This window comes from Agelaius phoeniceus, chromosome 2 (genome assembly GCF_051311805.1).
Source record: "Agelaius phoeniceus isolate bAgePho1 chromosome 2, bAgePho1.hap1, whole genome shotgun sequence".
In the NCBI taxonomy this organism is placed as follows: Eukaryota; Metazoa; Chordata; class Aves; order Passeriformes; family Icteridae; genus Agelaius; species Agelaius phoeniceus.
Window position 1 is genome coordinate 77,114,420 of NC_135266.1, and position 18,409 is coordinate 77,132,828.

General features: G+C 39.3%; 1 protein-coding gene across 1 annotated transcript; it reads left to right on the forward strand.

Annotated features, from left to right (window-relative positions):
• The first annotated feature begins 2,024 nt into the window (after positions 1-2,024).
• MMP7 (matrix metallopeptidase 7) lies at positions 2,025-6,566 on the forward strand. The gene is made up of 6 exons (XM_054628158.2): positions 2,025-2,132; positions 2,659-2,882; positions 2,989-3,137; positions 4,805-4,930; positions 5,846-6,007; positions 6,544-6,566. The coding sequence occupies exons 1-6, from the start codon at positions 2,025-2,027 to the stop codon at positions 6,564-6,566; spliced, it is 792 nt and encodes a 263-aa protein (XP_054484133.2).
• The last annotated feature ends 11,843 nt before the right edge of the window (positions 6,567-18,409 follow it).

Below are 18,409 nucleotides of genomic sequence, written 5' to 3' on the forward strand. Positions count from 1 at the left end.
AAAAATGTGACAGTATAAACTTTTCCATGGCAATGTTGTAAGTCTTCTTAATGGAATTTACAGCAATTTCTATTATTAAATATCTCTACAGTATTACTTTGGATCTCCTTGACCTTTGTTTACACAGGTCATACACTCCAACACAGACAGGTTCTCTGCTGAATACAAGTCACACGACTATGATGTTTGTGCAGGAAATTATTTTTCCTGACCCATAATATTTTTTATTATTCAAGACCAAGACAAAGCAATAAAGTCTGCAAAATTCACACAGTTAAATCTAAAGAAACAGAATCTGTTCCTTTTTGATTTTCATTTTGAATTTCCATTTTCATTGAAGCCTAAAGTTCTTCAAAATCTTCTCACATTTTTGAGAAAAAAAATACTAGAGATGGCAAACTTCCAGCAGAAAATTAAATACAGCATAGAGCTTGTCCTTTTTCATCAGGCTCTTGTGTTTAAACTCTCCTTTTTAGTTTTGCCCATAGCCCAGTCAAAGATATATGTAAGTTGCTCAACAGTCCATCAGCTCCCAAGCCCTCAGATTCCTCTTGTGTCTATGAGGAAATAATCAGTCCCACACACTGGAGTCATGGAGTTCAAAGTGTTTTAAACACATCCTCATCTCCTGCAACCCAGAACCTGGTCCAGATCCAACTTTATTAACACAGTCATACATAAAGGCAGCTGTTGAGGAAGAAGGAGGTGAACCTACTCCTAGCAATAAAATGTTTAGATTTTTTTAATCAAGCCTAAACATTTGGACATGGATTGATTTTCTGTAAGGTACAAAAACACACAGAAATAATCACATGTCAGTAACTAGGCTGTTTTCAATAATAGGTGACAGCGTCATTCCTTTAGCAGCTGTTTCAGACATTACTATGTACTGCAGTCCTCTCCTGCATAATTCAGCTGTGTGAGGTATAGATCATCTTTCTCTGAAATGAAATTCTTTCTGGTCATCAGTCAGAAATACATTGGATACAAGCTAATAACCCACAAACACTTCCATACACATTAAGCTATAGCCATAAAGAGCTCTCAGAGTGTGAGAAATATCAACCTTATTTTCCTATTTATGCACATTTCCTTTCAGATTAGAGGTAATATGGTCACAAAACTGCACACCCTGAGATAAAAATCATAAATCAGTCTGTGGACTGGTGTTTCCAGGCCCCAAAGCTATCCAGTGGAATTTATCAGAGTGAGGCTGGGACCAGTGTTGGGCTAGGGAGGTTACAGCTGCCCTGCTCTGTCAGTGCTTCATGCAGCTTTCTCAGGTTGCACTGGTACAGCAGGAGGTCTAATACAGCTCCATATTTCTTAGAGAAAGCTCCTCTCTTACCCCTGAGAGGTTTCACCTACTCTTGCAAGCTGTATTCTCTAAGAAGTTCTCAAATGTGAAGAGATTCTTCTGATAGGGCATCCCATTTCGAAGGAAAGGGACAAAGGCACCTGATGTTCTCCTAGTTCTATAGGGTGCTTTTAAAGAGCTGTCTCCTGAACTGCAGGAGCCTCTGCAAGTTTACTTAACTGGGCAGTGCTGTAATGTCAGTGGTTTCAGTGAGACACTGCTTGCACCCATCTCCTCTCTGCCTCTACAAAGACTGATACAGGCAGTCAGCCAAAAGGCTCTTGCAAAATGCCTTTGTGTATAAGGAACATGGGAAAAGCAGTCTGAAGTGATTACACAGTAACTGTACCGATAAAGTTACAGAAAGTGAATTTCCCTATGACCCTGTGGTTTCACTACTGGAATAATATGAAAAGAGAGAGACAAAGCTGGCTGCTAGCTGTGACGTGACATCAACAGGGAAGTTACAGGAAAGATTTGTTTAAGGTGATTTCATTTACTTCTTAAAGCATTGATGACATTACACTAACAGAACCAAAAAGTGAGTCACATGTGTAATTGCTGCTTGGAGCTATCAGGATCTATATAAGGGTTTTAGCTCTGGTCTTCAGAGACAGAAAGTCAAACTCTTTCTGCTGCAGCAAGGCTCCTCATCAAGATGGGCACCATGCACTACCTCCTGCTTTGTGCTCTCATCTTCCTGCCTGAGACTCCTGCTTTTCCACTGCAACCAAGATCAGAACCATGGAGCATCATAGACCTTGAGAAAGTAAAGGTATGTTACATTGGGGGAAACAAAACTACATTATGAATAATCTGATTTTGATTCAATTTCTACATTCATTTCCTACCTGTTTGTATTATCCTTGTCTTACATTACAACAACAGTTTTTGCAGACGTGATATAAAACAGTTTAAACTTGCTGACTAGCTTAAACCTCTTAAGGCTCACTTTAAAAAGAGACCAAGTTCCAACTGGTAAATAAAGGGGAGCATTTTACAAATAAGTCCAAAATTTTATGTGTACTGTTTTAGAAGGCTGTAGATTTGAATGCTCAGTAAATTGTGGTAACTTGACAGGATTTCTTACTTACAGTGTCTCATTGCTGTTACGATTCTTTTTATATATGCTGATCTCTATTACTGAGAGAGCAGAATTTAGTAAATAGAAATGGAAAGACACAAATAAAATTAGAAATGGATGATGCAGAATGATGAAACCATTCAAACAAATGTAAAATGCAATTACCAAAATATCACAGATATACATATTAATCTTTATTTTCCCTCTCTTCTTCCAGAGATATCTCGATAAATTCTTTCCAATTTTGTCAAAAACACAAAACCTAAGCATAGAAGAAAGGATTAAAGAAATGCAGAAGTTTTTCCACCTGACTGTAACTGGCAAACTAGACAAAGAAACAGAAGGAATAATGACAATGCCCAGATGTGGTATGCCTGATGTAGCAGACTACCAAACATTTCCTGGAACTCCAAGATGGAAAAAGACACATTTAACTTACAAGTAAGTGATATTTCAGGTTTTCTGGGGAAGGGGATTGCTCTGTATTTGACTAGGTGGGTTTCCTTCACAGCCTGAATGAAATCAACCTGTTTTTCTTTCCTGACAGGATTCTCAGTTATACCCAGGACCTACCCAAACGGAAAGTGGATGATGCAATTAGAAGGGCCTTGATGGTATGGAGTGATGTGACTCCACTGCAATTCCAAAGAGTTGACAGGGGCACAGCAGACATTGAGATTAGATTTGCACGTCGTGGTGAGAATACCTGTCCTTTTTAACATACAATGCCATATGTTACTGAACTGTCCTTTTTAACATACAATGTGTTTTAACATACGTTACTGAAAGCATGTATTTTTATAGCCATAGCTTTAAGAAAGAACAAAGAGTTGGGAATTAAATCAGTCTCCACAAATTTTATCTACTTTATATCATGCCACCAACTTTCTATGCCATTCTTCAATTTTACTCCTATAAGAGAGTTAGAAAAATCCTTTCAGAGTCACAGCTGTGAAATGAAGGGAGAATCCGGCCCCAGAATGAGACACGTAAACTTAGAGGTTCAAGGTGTTTTTGCCTTGATAAAATGTGCAAAATACTAAGAAGAGCTCTGTAGAGCAAATCAAAGGGTTCTGAAGATCCAGCCTCCATAGGCTGCATTCAAGCAGCTTAAGGCAGGTTTACTTAGGCCTAGACCTAGCCTGGCTCCTAGACTAAGTACCCTTTGGCAGCTGGGGTGCATTTTGTTTGGCCATAGAACGTCTCTTCTGGTTGATTTGTTTCCAGAAGGAATTACCATGTTGCACCCCAAGATTGCACCAAGGTGCAGCAGCCAAATTGTGGTAAGTGGGGTGAACAGAAGTCACTTCAGAAATCCATCTGTGATCTGGAGTAGTCTATGGACGTAGCTCTGCCTTGAACGTGTGCCTGGCATGTAAACTGACAGCTTAGACTAACTAAATGCCTACTTTAAGGTTGTCTGGCTTGCTCTCTAGATCCACTGACAATATTCACTAAAGCTCCATTGACTGGTAGCGCAGATCAGGCATGTGGCCTGCAAGCAGATGAGCACAGAAATGTCCAAAGCCTGTGTGTCGCTGATGGCAAGAACATTAGGGTGCCATAAATAGGTGACCTCATGTCCCAGTCAAAGGCAGAACTGATACTTCAAGCTGGAATGGGTTTTAATTCCATGTCACACACTAGGATTAAGTCTCTACTGCCTGTGTTAGTCATGCCCTAAGGGCCATCCACATGGTCTGGGAGAAAGGACACAGGATGGCATCTCATTTCCCAACTACTCCTCAGTAAATTCAGAGACTCACTAGGAGGGAGAGGGAAATTTTCCCAGTTGGTTCAGCTCTGATCCAGCTCTTGCACTTGAGGTAGGAAACAGCAATATTCCTGCACCATGACAGAAGTAGATAATAGACCAGACCTCAAGGCTGGGAATAAATTACTTTATCTCTACAGAAACATGGTTAACTATCCAAAATCACCATCCACACTAAAATCAGTGCAAGTGAGAATGTCTACAGCTAATATTGTCCAGCACTTTTCAATATCAAACACATTTAGATATTAATAACATGTTGTCAAGCATTAAGTATTTATTCTGAAATCATCCCTGATTGCAGCCTCAGGATCACACTTCTGACAAAAGCTCAGGGAAAAAATATTCAGCTCTTCCTGAAACATGCAGCAGACCAAACTATCAAATACAAGATTTGAACTTAAGTCAGGAATTTGGAGAGTGTTTCCCTAAGCCTCACTTCTCATTTTCACAACCTTGCTGCCATTGTAAGATGTTTTTAAGGATTGGCAGCCAGAAAATTACCACAAACCAACAGCATGCTTCTACTTGCTGAAGTTAAATATGACAACTGATCTCATCTGATGACATTGATTTATTTCAAATGCAGAGCATGGTGATGGATCTCCATTCGATGGAAGAGGTGGCACACTGGCCCATGCATTCGCACCTGGAGATGGGATTGGTGGAGATGCTCATTTTGATGATGATGAAAAATGGTCAGATGTCAATCAAGGTAAATCTCACATGTGTAGATGAAAGGGAAAGGCAAATATTGTACATGTTGGAGGAACACAGCCACAGGAACTTGTCACAGACATGTTTTATGAAAAATCCTTTCCTTAGGATTTTTTCTCCTGAGAAGCTGAGAGGCCTCAGGAACAAAATGTAAACAATGGTTATCTGCTGCTGTAGAATGCAACAGGTGGATCTGTGATTGGTCGCATGTGGTTGTTTCTAATTAATGGCCAATCACAGTCCAGCTGTCTGGATTGTCTCAGTCAGTTCACAAACCTTTGTTATCATTCCTTTTCTATTCTTAGCTAGCCTTTTGATGAAGTCCTTTCTTCCAGTCTTTTAGTATAGTTTAAATATAATATATATAATAAAATAATAAATCAAGCCTTCTGAAACATGGAGTCAACATTCTCGTCTCTTCCCTCATCCTAAGACGCCTGCAAACACCATCACAGGAACTCTTTCCATTCCTCTTCATCCTTGAGTGCTACTTCAGTACTAACATTTCTATCCTTTTCAACTACCATTATAACTACTAGGGCTTCGTTACCATGAGCACCTACATAATGCCTGTTCTGTCCATCAGCACTTTTTGCAGGCTAAACAAGGACTGTGAGCCCTTGATTCCTACATAAATTGTGAACAGGTAAATTGACTTGCTTCTAGGAATGTGGTCAACCAAAAGCAGAGTCCAAAAGAGCCTTGGTGTCTCTAGATGCATATGCAAGGAATCAGTAGATTTTTTATAAAATATTACAGTAATAAAAGAAAGCTCAGCAATAATGGATCAGAAGCCTGGGGTTTCATTTCAAGATGGATCGAAATATACAAATTCTCCTGCACTTTCAATTAATTGAATTTCAAAAAGAAATGCCATACCTTTAATATCCATTTATGCGCTTCTATTTTGCAGATGTCAATTTGTTCCTCGTTGCTGCTCATGAATTTGGCCATTCTTTGGGACTTGCTCACTCCAATGTCCGTGGAGCTCTGATGTACCCTCTCTACTCATATCAGAACCCACAAACCTTCAGACTTCCAGCAGATGACAGGAGAGGAATTCAGAAGTTATATGGTAAACCATGATGAAATTTGATTTTCAAGACAAAAACCTACTGGGGTACAGCCTTCACTCCCCCTGATTGCAAGGGCCTCATCATGTTACCAAAAAGAAAGAAAGTGAACAAACTTGGGAAAAATCAACTCCTGCTTCCTCTGTCCACTCACTATGTTGCCTCTGTAGCCTGCTCCCACTGCAACCCAGAGGTGACAAAGCAGCAGTGCATGGCTTGCTGCTCTGTCCTCCCACTCTCCTGCGTTCTGCCAAGCATTCCTATGGCCTGTGCTCTGCAAATGAGCTCTTCCAGTGAGTGGTGCTCCTGGCAGGAAAGGAGAAGTACTGTGCCACTCACTAAGTTCAGTAAAGGCAGAAACTCCTCAGAAACAGGGGAACATAACTAGAATTGACCCCACAGGACAGAATTTGTCAGGTTTGCTTTTCTTTAGGCACCGCCCTTTCTCAGGGCATGCTAAAGGAACACTAGGAAGAAAACAGTTGTCTGCATTGACAATTTTCAGTAAGTCTCTATGCTTTTTGCTTCTTTTCCACAGGGAAAAAGCCATCAAACTCTTGAAGAAAGTGCTTAACGAAGAGCAAAGAATTCACATCTCATTGTTTTGGTCTTCCAAAACACTTTTAATCCTCCGGCTAATTAAGATGGTAAACTCCTGGGCTGCACTTTCTCTCCCTGAATTTTTATGTTGATTTATTTGCACTTTACACTATTTCACCTAACAAAAATAATAATTAAAAAATTTATACTCTGTTTTCTAGGGTTTTCTTTTTTCTTCTGGCATTTCACTGAAGCATTAAGTTACTCCTGCATGCATGACAGACAGTCAGACAATATCTTTGTTAATAGGGTTATAGGCACCTTAAGGGCCTGTGTGCGTTGACTGATGTCAGAACAGAACAAGGTTTGTTCTTACATCAGTGCCTTGCTTTAAATTCCCATGCATGTCCTGCCACTTCACAGTATTGACTCCTCAGAATCAGTGTGCTTCCATACGGCTCACACATAGAGGAGGTCTCCACAGTGCTTCCTTCAGTCTGGGCTGGGACATTTTCTCAAAGGGAATAGTTTTTCATTATCATGTCCTCCCTGGCTTTCCAGAGAAGCAGTGGACTGGGATTCCCATTGTCCTCTGTGATAGTCAAGCTCCCTTGGGTATTTTTAAATTTATTAAAAAAAAAAAAAGAAACAAGGAATAAACACCACAGGGATTCTCCCAAGAACATTCAAAATCTTCCAAATACGCAAGGTAGAAGATGTATTTATTAATAGTTTCCGACAGATGGCTCCCTGTGCACAGACATGAGGAGCACAAACACCAGATCAGTGTCACTGCCAGCATCTTCCCTGTCTCCTAAACCAGTGTTACCCAGTACAAGGAACGACCTTAAGCCAGCCCCCAGAGGTGACACAGCACAGCAGGGAACGTGGTGCTTACACAGCGCAACTAGGAGAGCAAATAGATCAACACTCTGACCAGTGACTATTTAACTAATACTGTGGATACTTACAACAAACTTGGTTTAACATGCCCTGGTCAGATCTGCTGCTATCTCTGCCTCCTGTAGTTGCCAAAAAGGACTGACAGTGTTCAACCCAATAGGTAACCAAACACCACACTCAGTCCCCATGCCTCAGTGGGATGGGGAGATAAATGCAGAAAAAAAGGTAAAATAAAGGGGTGGAGACAAAGGCAATTCAATAAGACAGAAAAGGAAGCGGAAATAACAAGAAATAACAGACACAAGAAGAAGAATGAAGAAAGAATATGAAGAAGGGAATAAGAGCTCAGAAAAATAAAATTAATTATATCAGCAGCCTTAGCAATGCATATTAAGGGTGTTACACATAAATGTTCACAGATATGTGATGGGAAAGACCAGAGGAGCGACAAAAAGTGTAAGTATGCCCTGCCCCAGTGATGTCCTCTTGAATTTTTCTTCACAGTGTTAACTGAAAATGTAATCCCAAATCTTTAATCATCAAATTTAAAGCATATTAATATATATTTTTATTTTTTGCTTTTTATAAAATTAGATCTTCAACAAAATCTGCCTTAGACAGGATGCTCTTCATGGCATCATTATGATGTTTTCAGTCTCAAAAATGCTGCCATGAAGTAGCACCATTGACATCAATGGAATTATTTGGGATTCATCTATTAGAGTAAAAATGTTAGCAAAGCACTAGAGAAAATATTATCTGGTTTGGCTATTTTTACACCAGGAGTCACCACAAGCCAGAGAGCTACAGGTAATCACTCTTTGTTGGACAAGGCTGAGGAAAATTATTAAGGGGTGAAAATTGTTACTGTTTTCTGTCAGCCCTAAAGTGTACAGACAATAAAACAAAAATCATAGAGAGAAGCAGCAGGCTGCTCAGGTATATAGAAAAATATGGAAGCCTATCCACATCAGGAAAATAGAAAACATTAGAAGTCTTCTACTTGGCCACATGAAATGATCTGACAGAGCTGCTGTACTGTGGGCAGTGAGAGAGTCACTATTTCTTGAATCTCAAAAAGCAACACACTCCCAATTAAATGCTATGGAAGATTTTAAAAGAAGAAGGAGGTACATTTTTACACAGCAAGGAATTCAGTTATGGAATTCATTAACACAGAGTATTCAATGACAGTGGTGACCCAAATTCATAAATGGAATTTGGAAGGTTTAGATATATTTTTTGTAGCATAACAGCTACTAAGCATGAGGGTATGGTGGGAAGTAGTGTCCCACTGTTTTGCTGAATAACAAAGGTAGGATCATCTAAATTGACCCAGTTGTGCTAACATTGCAAGTCTTTCTACAGGGAAAAGGAAGCACCTTGTCTACAAAGGCTGGTTAAGGAGTGCATCGAACATTTCAGTGACTGTCTCACATTAGAAGATCACATGGATGTACTTATGTACCAAGATTTCGAGTTCTTTTCTTGGAAATCACTTGGGACAGAACTACTGTCCCAACAGCAAGGCACACCACCCTGTTCTAAAGGCCATAAGGAGGCTGAAAGGGATCTGTGGTACTACTGTGGGCTTTCTCTAGATGAATTCTTGCCTCAAAGTAGAGATATCCAGGAGCTAAGTAAGGTGGTGCCAAAAAAGCAGTTTGCATTCAACACCAATGGACACAGCTCAGGCATGAGTTACAGAATACAGTATGAGTAAGCATACTCACAGAAATGCCAAAAGCATGGGAATGCCTTTCCATTAATGCTGAGCAAAAATCCTGAAGGTAAAATTGAATCTCTAATGTTAAATATCTTTTATTTTCAATTACTGGACAGCATGGTAGTGCTCCTGAATGCAGATTGCTTTAGACAATTAATTCATTCCAAGTTCAACCAGTACTCTGAAATAAATGGTTCCCCAATTAAAAATCAATTTGTGCATTACAAAAATGAGATTTGTAAAAGATCAAGAATAATGTTCTTGTCATTTGTGACTGGACATAGGATCAGGAATAGCCCGAATCAGTACTGTCTCATCTTTCCTTAAAGGGAATCAGTCTTATTATAATCATAGTATTTATGCCTAACAGAGCCTTTCTTTCTCAGGATGGTTACAACTCACAGCAGTTAAGGATGAAAGGGAAAAGTATTGCAAAATACACTAAAAGATTTCCTAGTGTTACTTTAATGCTTCCAATGTTGCTCTAATTTTGAATATTTGGGGGCATATGCAGTATGAACTGCCATTGCTTTGAAGTAGAAAAGTATATAATAATGGTGCTGTTGTTGGTGATTTGGCTTAGCAGAGACATTTTTGCCTCAAAGTTCTTGCAATATTTTCTAGGGGTTCCAAATATGGATGGAAAGAACAGTAGAAGAGGTGGGAAAGAATTATAATGAGCTGAATTTAACTTTTTCTCTCTGGTTGTGTTATTTTCTTCATTCCTATTTTCTTCATTCATTCATTGCCAGAAATAGGAATGAGGATTGATTCTTTGCATAAAAATATTAAGACTTTTACCTCCTGGGAGCAAAAAATTAGGTAATAATTTGAGAAGAAGTCAAAATGCTGGCACTACTCTAATATTGGCACAATATTCTTTTAAGTATGCCTTAACTTTGTAAATAAAACAAAACCACTAAAAGTTCTCCTTATTCAAAAATATATAATTTAAATTTAGCAGTGAATAGAATACTTTCCGATAATAAGAAATATGATCAAGGAAAAAATCCCTTTTCTTATTCAAGTTTGCTATGGCTATGAAGCAGAATGTTTGTATCATATCACTATCAGACTACTTCCATAGTTCCAACAGCTCAGAGTTCATACACATTGCAAACCATGATCAAAAGAGGATGGATAATTAATGGTCAGTATTTTCCAGTGAGCTATTTGCTCCCACAATATGATGTCTACAGTACAGAAATGGGGATGTGGGATGCTCTATAAACACTCCCTGTATATAAAATGAGGAATGAGATCACCTATTTGGAAGTGTCTGCCAGCTGTGCAGATCTAAGCTGCTTGCCAGATCAGCTCAATAATTTCTCCATGTTCTCTCATACAACCTTTAGGAAAGCCCATGCAAATTCCACCCCCCATTACACTGCCCATCTTCATATTCTGGTTTAACACTGGGTTTCAATAAAAAGGTGCTTAGGAATCCAGCATACCTATCACTAAATGCACTAATCCTAACCTTTGCACGCTGTTATCCTGAAATTTTTATTACCCTGCTATCTCTTAGTTCTAATTTCTGTTGTAAATCTTTCAGTTGTTAGCTGTGCTTTCATCATGTTTATATGGTACCTAAAATGATTTGCCCTCTGTTCTGTTTGTTTGGCCTCCTTGTTATTACAGAAGAGGAAGCAATAAAAAATAATATTCACCCCTTTCCCACAAATTAATTACATGCTAGAAGTAGTACCTTGGCACTAGTTTATTTAACAATTAAAAAAATCACCTAGCAAGAATATCAGTGTGAATACCCCGGAAGTGCCTGACACAAACACATTGATCTTAAAAGGATCCTGTGTCCAGAGTATTTTTGTCAACCTGATTGACATTCTTCCGGGCACCTGTAGCTTCTGCACTTCACATGTAAAATGTTGCCACTACATCTCTGAATAAAATATATTGCAGTGCAATCTACTCATCCATTCTGAGAATATCACAGTTTTTTCACATCTTCAATCCCATTTATTACTCATGAGATTAAAGTTCTATTTTACCAAGCAAAGGATGCACTGAACCCACATGAAAGTAACCAGAAGTTTTATAAATCAAGCCTTAAGTGCCTAAATGTATTATTTATTTCAAGCAGTAATTTAAAGAGTTGAAAAAGAAGCATCACCTGGTAATTTGTGCTACCAGAGAAATTCAAACTGTGAAAGTTACATTATTGCCTGTTGGCACTTCATTTCTAGGTTATGTCTATAAAGCACAGGAAAAAGTACCATCTTTGTAATTACTTCAAATTTAATTTCAGGTATCAGATGATATAAACTGTGCATTCGCAAGCTGATGTGCACCATCCACAGCCACAGATGTTTCAAAGTGTACCTGCTTCAGCATCGGCCGCAATCCCTTCCATAATCACTACCATAGATGCTCTGAGATATGTTCTGCTGGATCTACAGGCAACCACAGTGAGAAGTTCAGATATTTGGAAAAGCTGTCTCAGAGCACCAAGAGTTACTGATGGAAAACATTTTCTTGTGATACTGGTTTTTGCCTTCTCGAGTCCTGCAGCACATTTGTTCAGTTCAGGACCAAAGTCTGATACTTCACCTGGCTGGTTGAGGAGAATGTGCTTTCCAGCTACATTGTGTCATTGCTAAGCATTAGCCCATGTGTGCCAGTATCCTGGTACTCACAATGAGCAGTGTATCAAAACCCCAAACAAGTTTGCTGCTCATAAACTGTTAATTCCCCTAAAGGTGACCCAATCTGCCAAACAAAATGATGGTCTAACCAAACTAACTCCAGTATAAATATTTCGTCTTACTTTTATGGTAGATTTGAGCAAACCCAGAAGTAAATCCTCTGGAATCTAAAACATTTACAAAATGAAGACTCACATTGCAGCATATTGCAGGAATGACCTAGTTCACTTGCATTTTCATAGCAACAACAGACATATCTGCAGTCCTTGCTTAAAACATATCAGTCATAATTACTATCTGGAAAAAAGGATCAGTTAAAGTGGACGAAGGCATTTTAAGACTATCAATTCTGAAAGCAAGGAACTTGCTTTTAAAAAGGATCCCATGTCTAGAGTATTTTTGTCAACTCCAGGCACCTGTAGCTTCTGCACTTCACATGTAAAATGTTGCCACTACATCTATTTGAATAAAATATATTGCAGTGCAATCTACTCATCCATTCTGAGAGTACCATAGTTCCCACTATGAAAACAAGGAATTCTATGACAGACATAATTTACAGATTTTTTTCAGCTGCTAAATCACAAACTCTTGCTTTCAGAAAGAGTTTGGTCTGTGCTTTATACACCAGGACTGATTAATTTTCTCAACTGTTTTCCTCAACAGAAATAAGAACAAACAAGAACATATATGAAACCTACTAGAAATTTCATCTTATTTCAGGATATTCAATAACATTAAAATTAAAAAATTAGGGAAAAAAGGAAAAACTTGGCAGCCCTGTAGTTGAAGTAGACTGCTCAATGCTGCTTTCCTTGCAATACACTGTCACAGAGTGCTAGGCTCTGAATTAATATAGTCTGAAGTTGAGAATTCTTTACAGCTGATCTAGAAAGCTTAGCTATTTAAAAATAAAAACAATTACATCTTTTACAATTACATCAGCAGACACTTTTAAAAGAAGCAAAAGGACTGCAAAGGAAGCTTATTAGATAAGACTGTGAACAATGTATTGGTAGTAAAATTATATAATGATTTTTTTCAAATAGAAAAAGAGAAGTCTGAATGTTAGAGACTGGGATGGCAGTGAAGATCAGATAGAATAAGCCAGGCTTGGCAGAGAAAATCTCATCTTGGGAATTTTTGAGTGCTTTAACTGTGGAGTTTAATGTAGCTGTTTTTTAAAAGAAATTTTGTAATTTTCTGGGCCTTCCATCAGCCCTGGCTCCCCCAGTGCTGAGGTGGCTGGGTCACAGTGGGCAGAATGTTGGTAAGGGCCATGAGCCATGTCTTTGGGTCAATGGGATAAAGCAGGAGGCAGAGTTCAACCTGTGGCACATGGGCTCCATGCAGACCTCAGTACAGGGTCACTTCATTTCAAGCCCATAGCTGGGATGTTTTCTTCTCTGTCTCTGTAGGATTTCACCTAAGGCTGTTAAAGGAAAACATTTCACTGCCTTACATTTTTTCTCCTAGAAAACACCTACTGAGCATGGAATTCCCCATAGATTCATCTGAAGATGCATATGGCTGCTATTCTGGATTTATCAATTGCAACATTACCATATAGTGCACGAAATCGAGGGCAGACTTTTTTCAACAGTTAAATAGTTTTTCTTTAATATTTCATTATATCTATTTTAACCCCCTAGAATTCTCAGAAACTCATTAATCTAAGTCAATGTCAACAAGACAATACTGGTATTTTATAAAAATATATTGGTAACTTCCCAAAGTCATGGTATAATATAAGTTTTGACATGGCATGTAAGACAATTTTTTATGATTCAGGTGTCTCTGCAGTAGATTATGTCATGAGAACTGGCACAGCACCCTTTTAATTCCTGCTTAGTCGAATATTATTTGCCATCTTTCTATGATTATTTTAATTTTTATTTGAATAAAAAGAATAACAGAAATATTTGAATAAAAGAGACTGCTAATCAGATAATACAATGCAAGTAATGCAAAGAAAGAGAATACTGTCTAAAGGATACTTACAGACTTACACTGGGAATGTAACTATCTGTTGTTTTCTTTCCTTGCCTTCTGCTATGATTTTTCAAGGCACACCTCTCCCAGAAATGTCACTGCATAGAAAAAAACTGCATAAAAATCATGTTTTTCAAAGCCACTTGTGACACCCTCATGTCTCTCAAAGTGTTGAGAAAAGAGATAAAACATAGAAGGACTGTTGCAAAAAGATCTGTCAGATAAATATTAGCCATGTTTCCAAACCACACTCTGAAATAGCTTTTTACCTTTTTTGTTGCAAAGGCATGCCAACCTGTGAGATGACACGTACTCCAGCTCCTAGTAAGCTTAGCAATTGCACCACACCTAATCAGTCTGGGTTCAGGACTTTCATTGTCAGGATCAGTGAAAATAGAGGCCAGAAGCAGTAGCAGCAAGACTTCATCTTATTCCACTAAGAGCATCCATCCAAAAGCTAAGAGTTTACCTGGCCACCCTGTCAGTGCAGTGTACCCATTTGCATTATCCAGCTCCTCTCGACTCTGACAAGATCAGCAAAAGCTGCTTGCCCCACTTCTTTTTAAATAACATAATCATAATTTAATATTACTTTGTTATTAGTTCTTATAATACAAACGAATAAGTTTTCTTATTCTATCTACTGTTCCCTCAATCTGTGTGTTTGCTCAAGAAATGAAAAGTAGAAATCCTCCCCTATATCAACACAATATTCAGCTGGGGAAAAAAGGACAAGTATTATTTTCCAGAATATACTAGAAACAGAAATATAAAGGAAGCAAAATTTTTATTGACTTGTCTTCTGCAGACTCTTCTAGTCCCTATTTGAAACCACTTCTGTCTAATTTTTGATTATTTTTTTTTCTCAGTAAATGGCCTTCATGTCATTAATTTTCTAGTAGGTTTGTAATGAGGTCAGATCAGTGTGTGGAACATTTTTTTCACAAAAATTAACACAGCAATATGTTCCTAACAGGTATGGATGAATGAGTAATGGAAACCAGGAGAGCACTAGGATCCTACTCCTTCCCAAACACAAAAGAGAAACCAAAAACTTTAAAAATCATTGAGCACAAGCCAGCCTCAGCTCCAGTAAAAATACAAGAGAGCTAAACACTCCTTGCAACAGCAGCAGTCATGCATGACCTGCAAAGGCCAGAATTAGGGCTCAGGCTCTTTTGAGCTGATGAAATTGTAGCAATGCAAAGGCAAACCAACAGATCGGTAAGAAAATCAGGATAGTTTTAGCAATGAACACTGTAAGTTGCTGATGCTTCATGTGGCCACTGCTTCCTAAAAAATATGGCTAATCATGTTTGTGTCAATATAATTTAGAACTTAATTCCTTACTTAAAAAAAAAATTGCATGAAGAAACCCAGATTTGCTAACGGTTTTGATTAAGGAGATTGACACTTTGATCAGCCTATGTTGTTCTCTCTCCTTCTACAAAGCTCAAGTGTTAAATCTGCATTGCAAAGAAGCAAGGATTAAAGCTGCCCTTGCTAGTATTTCAGCAAAACATGTTGCATGTTCCTGTCTTTTCCTGATTGAATTACTTTGCTGTAAGCTAGCAGTATTGCTCTAACTCCAACATCTAAGAATATAAATATTACATGGGATGTGAAGCAAGGTGTCATCTATTATGTTTGGAATAAGGCATTTAGGGGTGGAGAATAAAAACTAATTTAAAAGTGGGATCTGTACAGAGCAGACACCAAGCCAAGTACAGCCTGGGAGTGACTGCTCTGGTTGTAACTTAAATTAACATTCCTTAAGAGAACAAGACAGCTGATCAAGTATGTCAGCTAGGAGAGATGAGAGATTACAGAAGTGAACTTCCATGGCACAACAATGGTTACTAGCTGATGGGATGTACAGAAAACTACAGTGCTCATAAAACTTTTACTGATCAAATACTGAGGCCACAGTATAGTATAAATACTGACTGGAACTGGTATTTTAGGTTCCCAGGTTTGCCTTTGTAGGTCTTGCCTGAGGACCAAGTTTCACCATGTGAATAAAAAGTTTTCCTTCTTCAAGCTGGGTGTTTCTGGTTTTTCACTGATCATCCTTGTGAGTTAACCCTATGCTGGGCCTGTTTTGTTTCACCTTCACCATCTCTCCAAAGCCATTTTATCATCTCATGAATAAAATGGATCTGAGATGTTTATGTTTAGGGTGTTTAGGTTTTTGATAATTCTGTTATGAGGCTTTAATTTATAATCCTTGTGTGAATGTCCTAAGAGTTACATCTATATCTACCTCAACAACACAAGAACAACTCTCACCAATCAAGGACATTCCTCTAAGAGGTCAGATTGTACCTCTGAAAGAACTGCCTTCAGGCAGTTCCTGTCAGGGCTCTGAGTGCTCTGGCAGGCCTAAACTGGTCAAAACAAGCCCTGATCAACCTCACCTGTGACCTCCATGCACATGTCTATGGTCATTCTCCCAGCAGCTCTATTTCAGCTCTTGCCTGAGTCTTCAGCCCATTCCTCAGCTGCAGCACAGCTGTGCCTGTCCCCAACTGTCCTGATTTTGCTAAAAGGACTCCAGACTGACAAAAGTGGTAGCCTTATATCATGTCCCTTGCAATGACATTAGATTTATGACACAGCCTTGTTTCTAAGGCCTCTCCTACTGTTCCTTCCCAACTGGACTCCCAGGATCAGGCTCATCAGCTCAACTGGGGCTACTGTTGGACTCTGTCACTATCACCATCCTGCCCTGCTTAGCTCCCATGGAAGTGCACCAGGTGAGCTCCTGTGGTTACCCTCAGCACTCATTCTCACTGCTCCCTGCCACTGGATATCATACAAAACTGGGGGGAAAGAGTCCTCTCACCATTTGTATCTTCATGTGGGAATCTGTATGGGAAATCATTATTTACACCATGTACCAAAAGTGTACGATTACTCCTACTAAGTTTTCTCACAATGCTTCCTTCACAGTGTAGGAACAACTTCCAGCTACCCCAACACTTTGAAATTCACCTCCCACAGAACAGCAAACACCAAAATGAAACAAGACCATGCAAAGCAATCAACACAAGAACTTCCAGCACTTCTGCCTTTACACAGCAAAGATTCTGTGCAATTGTGCAACTGTGCCTCAGTGCCTGCTAACTCATCACTTCTAGGTTAGCTACACTCCTATCTCCCACAATCCCATGACTGCTCTTTGTTCTATCTATCTTAACTGCTCTTTTCCTGCAGTTAAATTAAGCAATGTTAATTAGGATGCTCCCAAATAAATTGTTCCCAGTCTGGTTAAGCCTGGTGGTCACTGGAGTTGTGCAAGAGCTGAAAGATCTAGATACGTTAAAGATAGGGATATATCTTATATGGAGAGATATATCCTCTAAATGTATGTTGGTTTAAAAAATTACTATTGTTTTTCTCACTGTAAGTTTTGCCTCTGTAACCATAAGCCCTTATACTTAGTAACATATGGATTACTAGTATTTCTAAGCTTTTCTGGAATTAGGCTAGCTGGAGATACTAGTCCTACAGCCATCATAAAGAAAAGCTTTGGAGGATCATCTCAGAAAATCCACAGTAAAAAGGTGCATATTGATCCTTGGGTACCTTAGTCATGAAAACCACACAGGAAGCTCTGCAGAACAAAGGCATAAGAGAATGCTGGAAGTATAATGCATACAGCTATTTTCTCTGAATGCAGACTGAGGGGCCTAAATAGGCTAGAATTAAAAAGGAATAAAATATCTATTCACCACTTTCTTGCTGAGACTTACAGTGTAAATACACATCTGCCTGCAGGGAAGTGAGCTACGTTTCACACAGTACCCGAGTACAGCTTCACAACCTGCCTGTGACCTCTCAGTGAGACACTTCACCCTCTCTGGCTCAGAAAGGTGGCTAAACATGGGAACACCGTTGTGCTGCAGCGAATATAAGTGTAGTAGTACATGCAAAATATTCCACTGTGGCTTTGCTGCTGATCCTTAATTATCCACATTAAAAATAGGTCTTTCCTCTGATAAATACTTTTTCAAGTTGTTTTCACTCTTAAGAACCTAGTGACAAATTCCCTTTGAAAAATAAATTCCCATCACCACGTTTATGTTAGAAGTTCTCAGGAAAAATTTGAAAGAACTGAACAACACGATTGTTCCCTTTCACTTTTCCCCATCGCCTTTGTAGTCGGTTTCACAATTTTCCAAGCATATCGGGAAATTTCAGGCACCTCGGGAAGGCGTGTGCAGTGAATCCAGGTGTTGGTTAGGTGGATATGATTAACAAGGAAGATAAATCCACGGAGTTGAGGCTCTGCTGGCAGATGTTGAATGGTATTTGGAAAACAGCCCGACATCACCAGCCGTGAGCGCTGTTCGCAGGCGGCGCTCCTGGAGCTCGGCCCTGCTTCCACAGGTGCTCACAGAGCGCCACTCGGGTGTCACCTTTGTAGCACCTGGTGAAGCACACATCTCTCCGCTTGCTAGCCTCCCCTTACGGCCACTCAGCCTGCCACAAAATACTGGGAGAAAAGAGAGAGGAGTCCCCCCTCGCCGCGCCCATGCCCAGCCCGGCCCCCGCCCCGCGGTCCCGCCCCGGCC

Coding starts and splice junctions, on each gene's coding strand:
- MMP7 (XM_054628158.2), top strand. CDS start 2,025: ATGCACTACCTCCTGCTTTGTGCTCTCATCTTCCTGCCTGAGACTCCT. Junction 2,133..2,658: donor TAGACCTTGAGAAAGTAAAG/GTATGTTACATT, acceptor CTCTTCTTCCAG/AGATATCTCGATAAATTCTT. Junction 3,138..4,804: donor GATTAGATTTGCACGTCGTG/GTGAGAATACCT, acceptor TTTCAAATGCAG/AGCATGGTGATGGATCTCCA.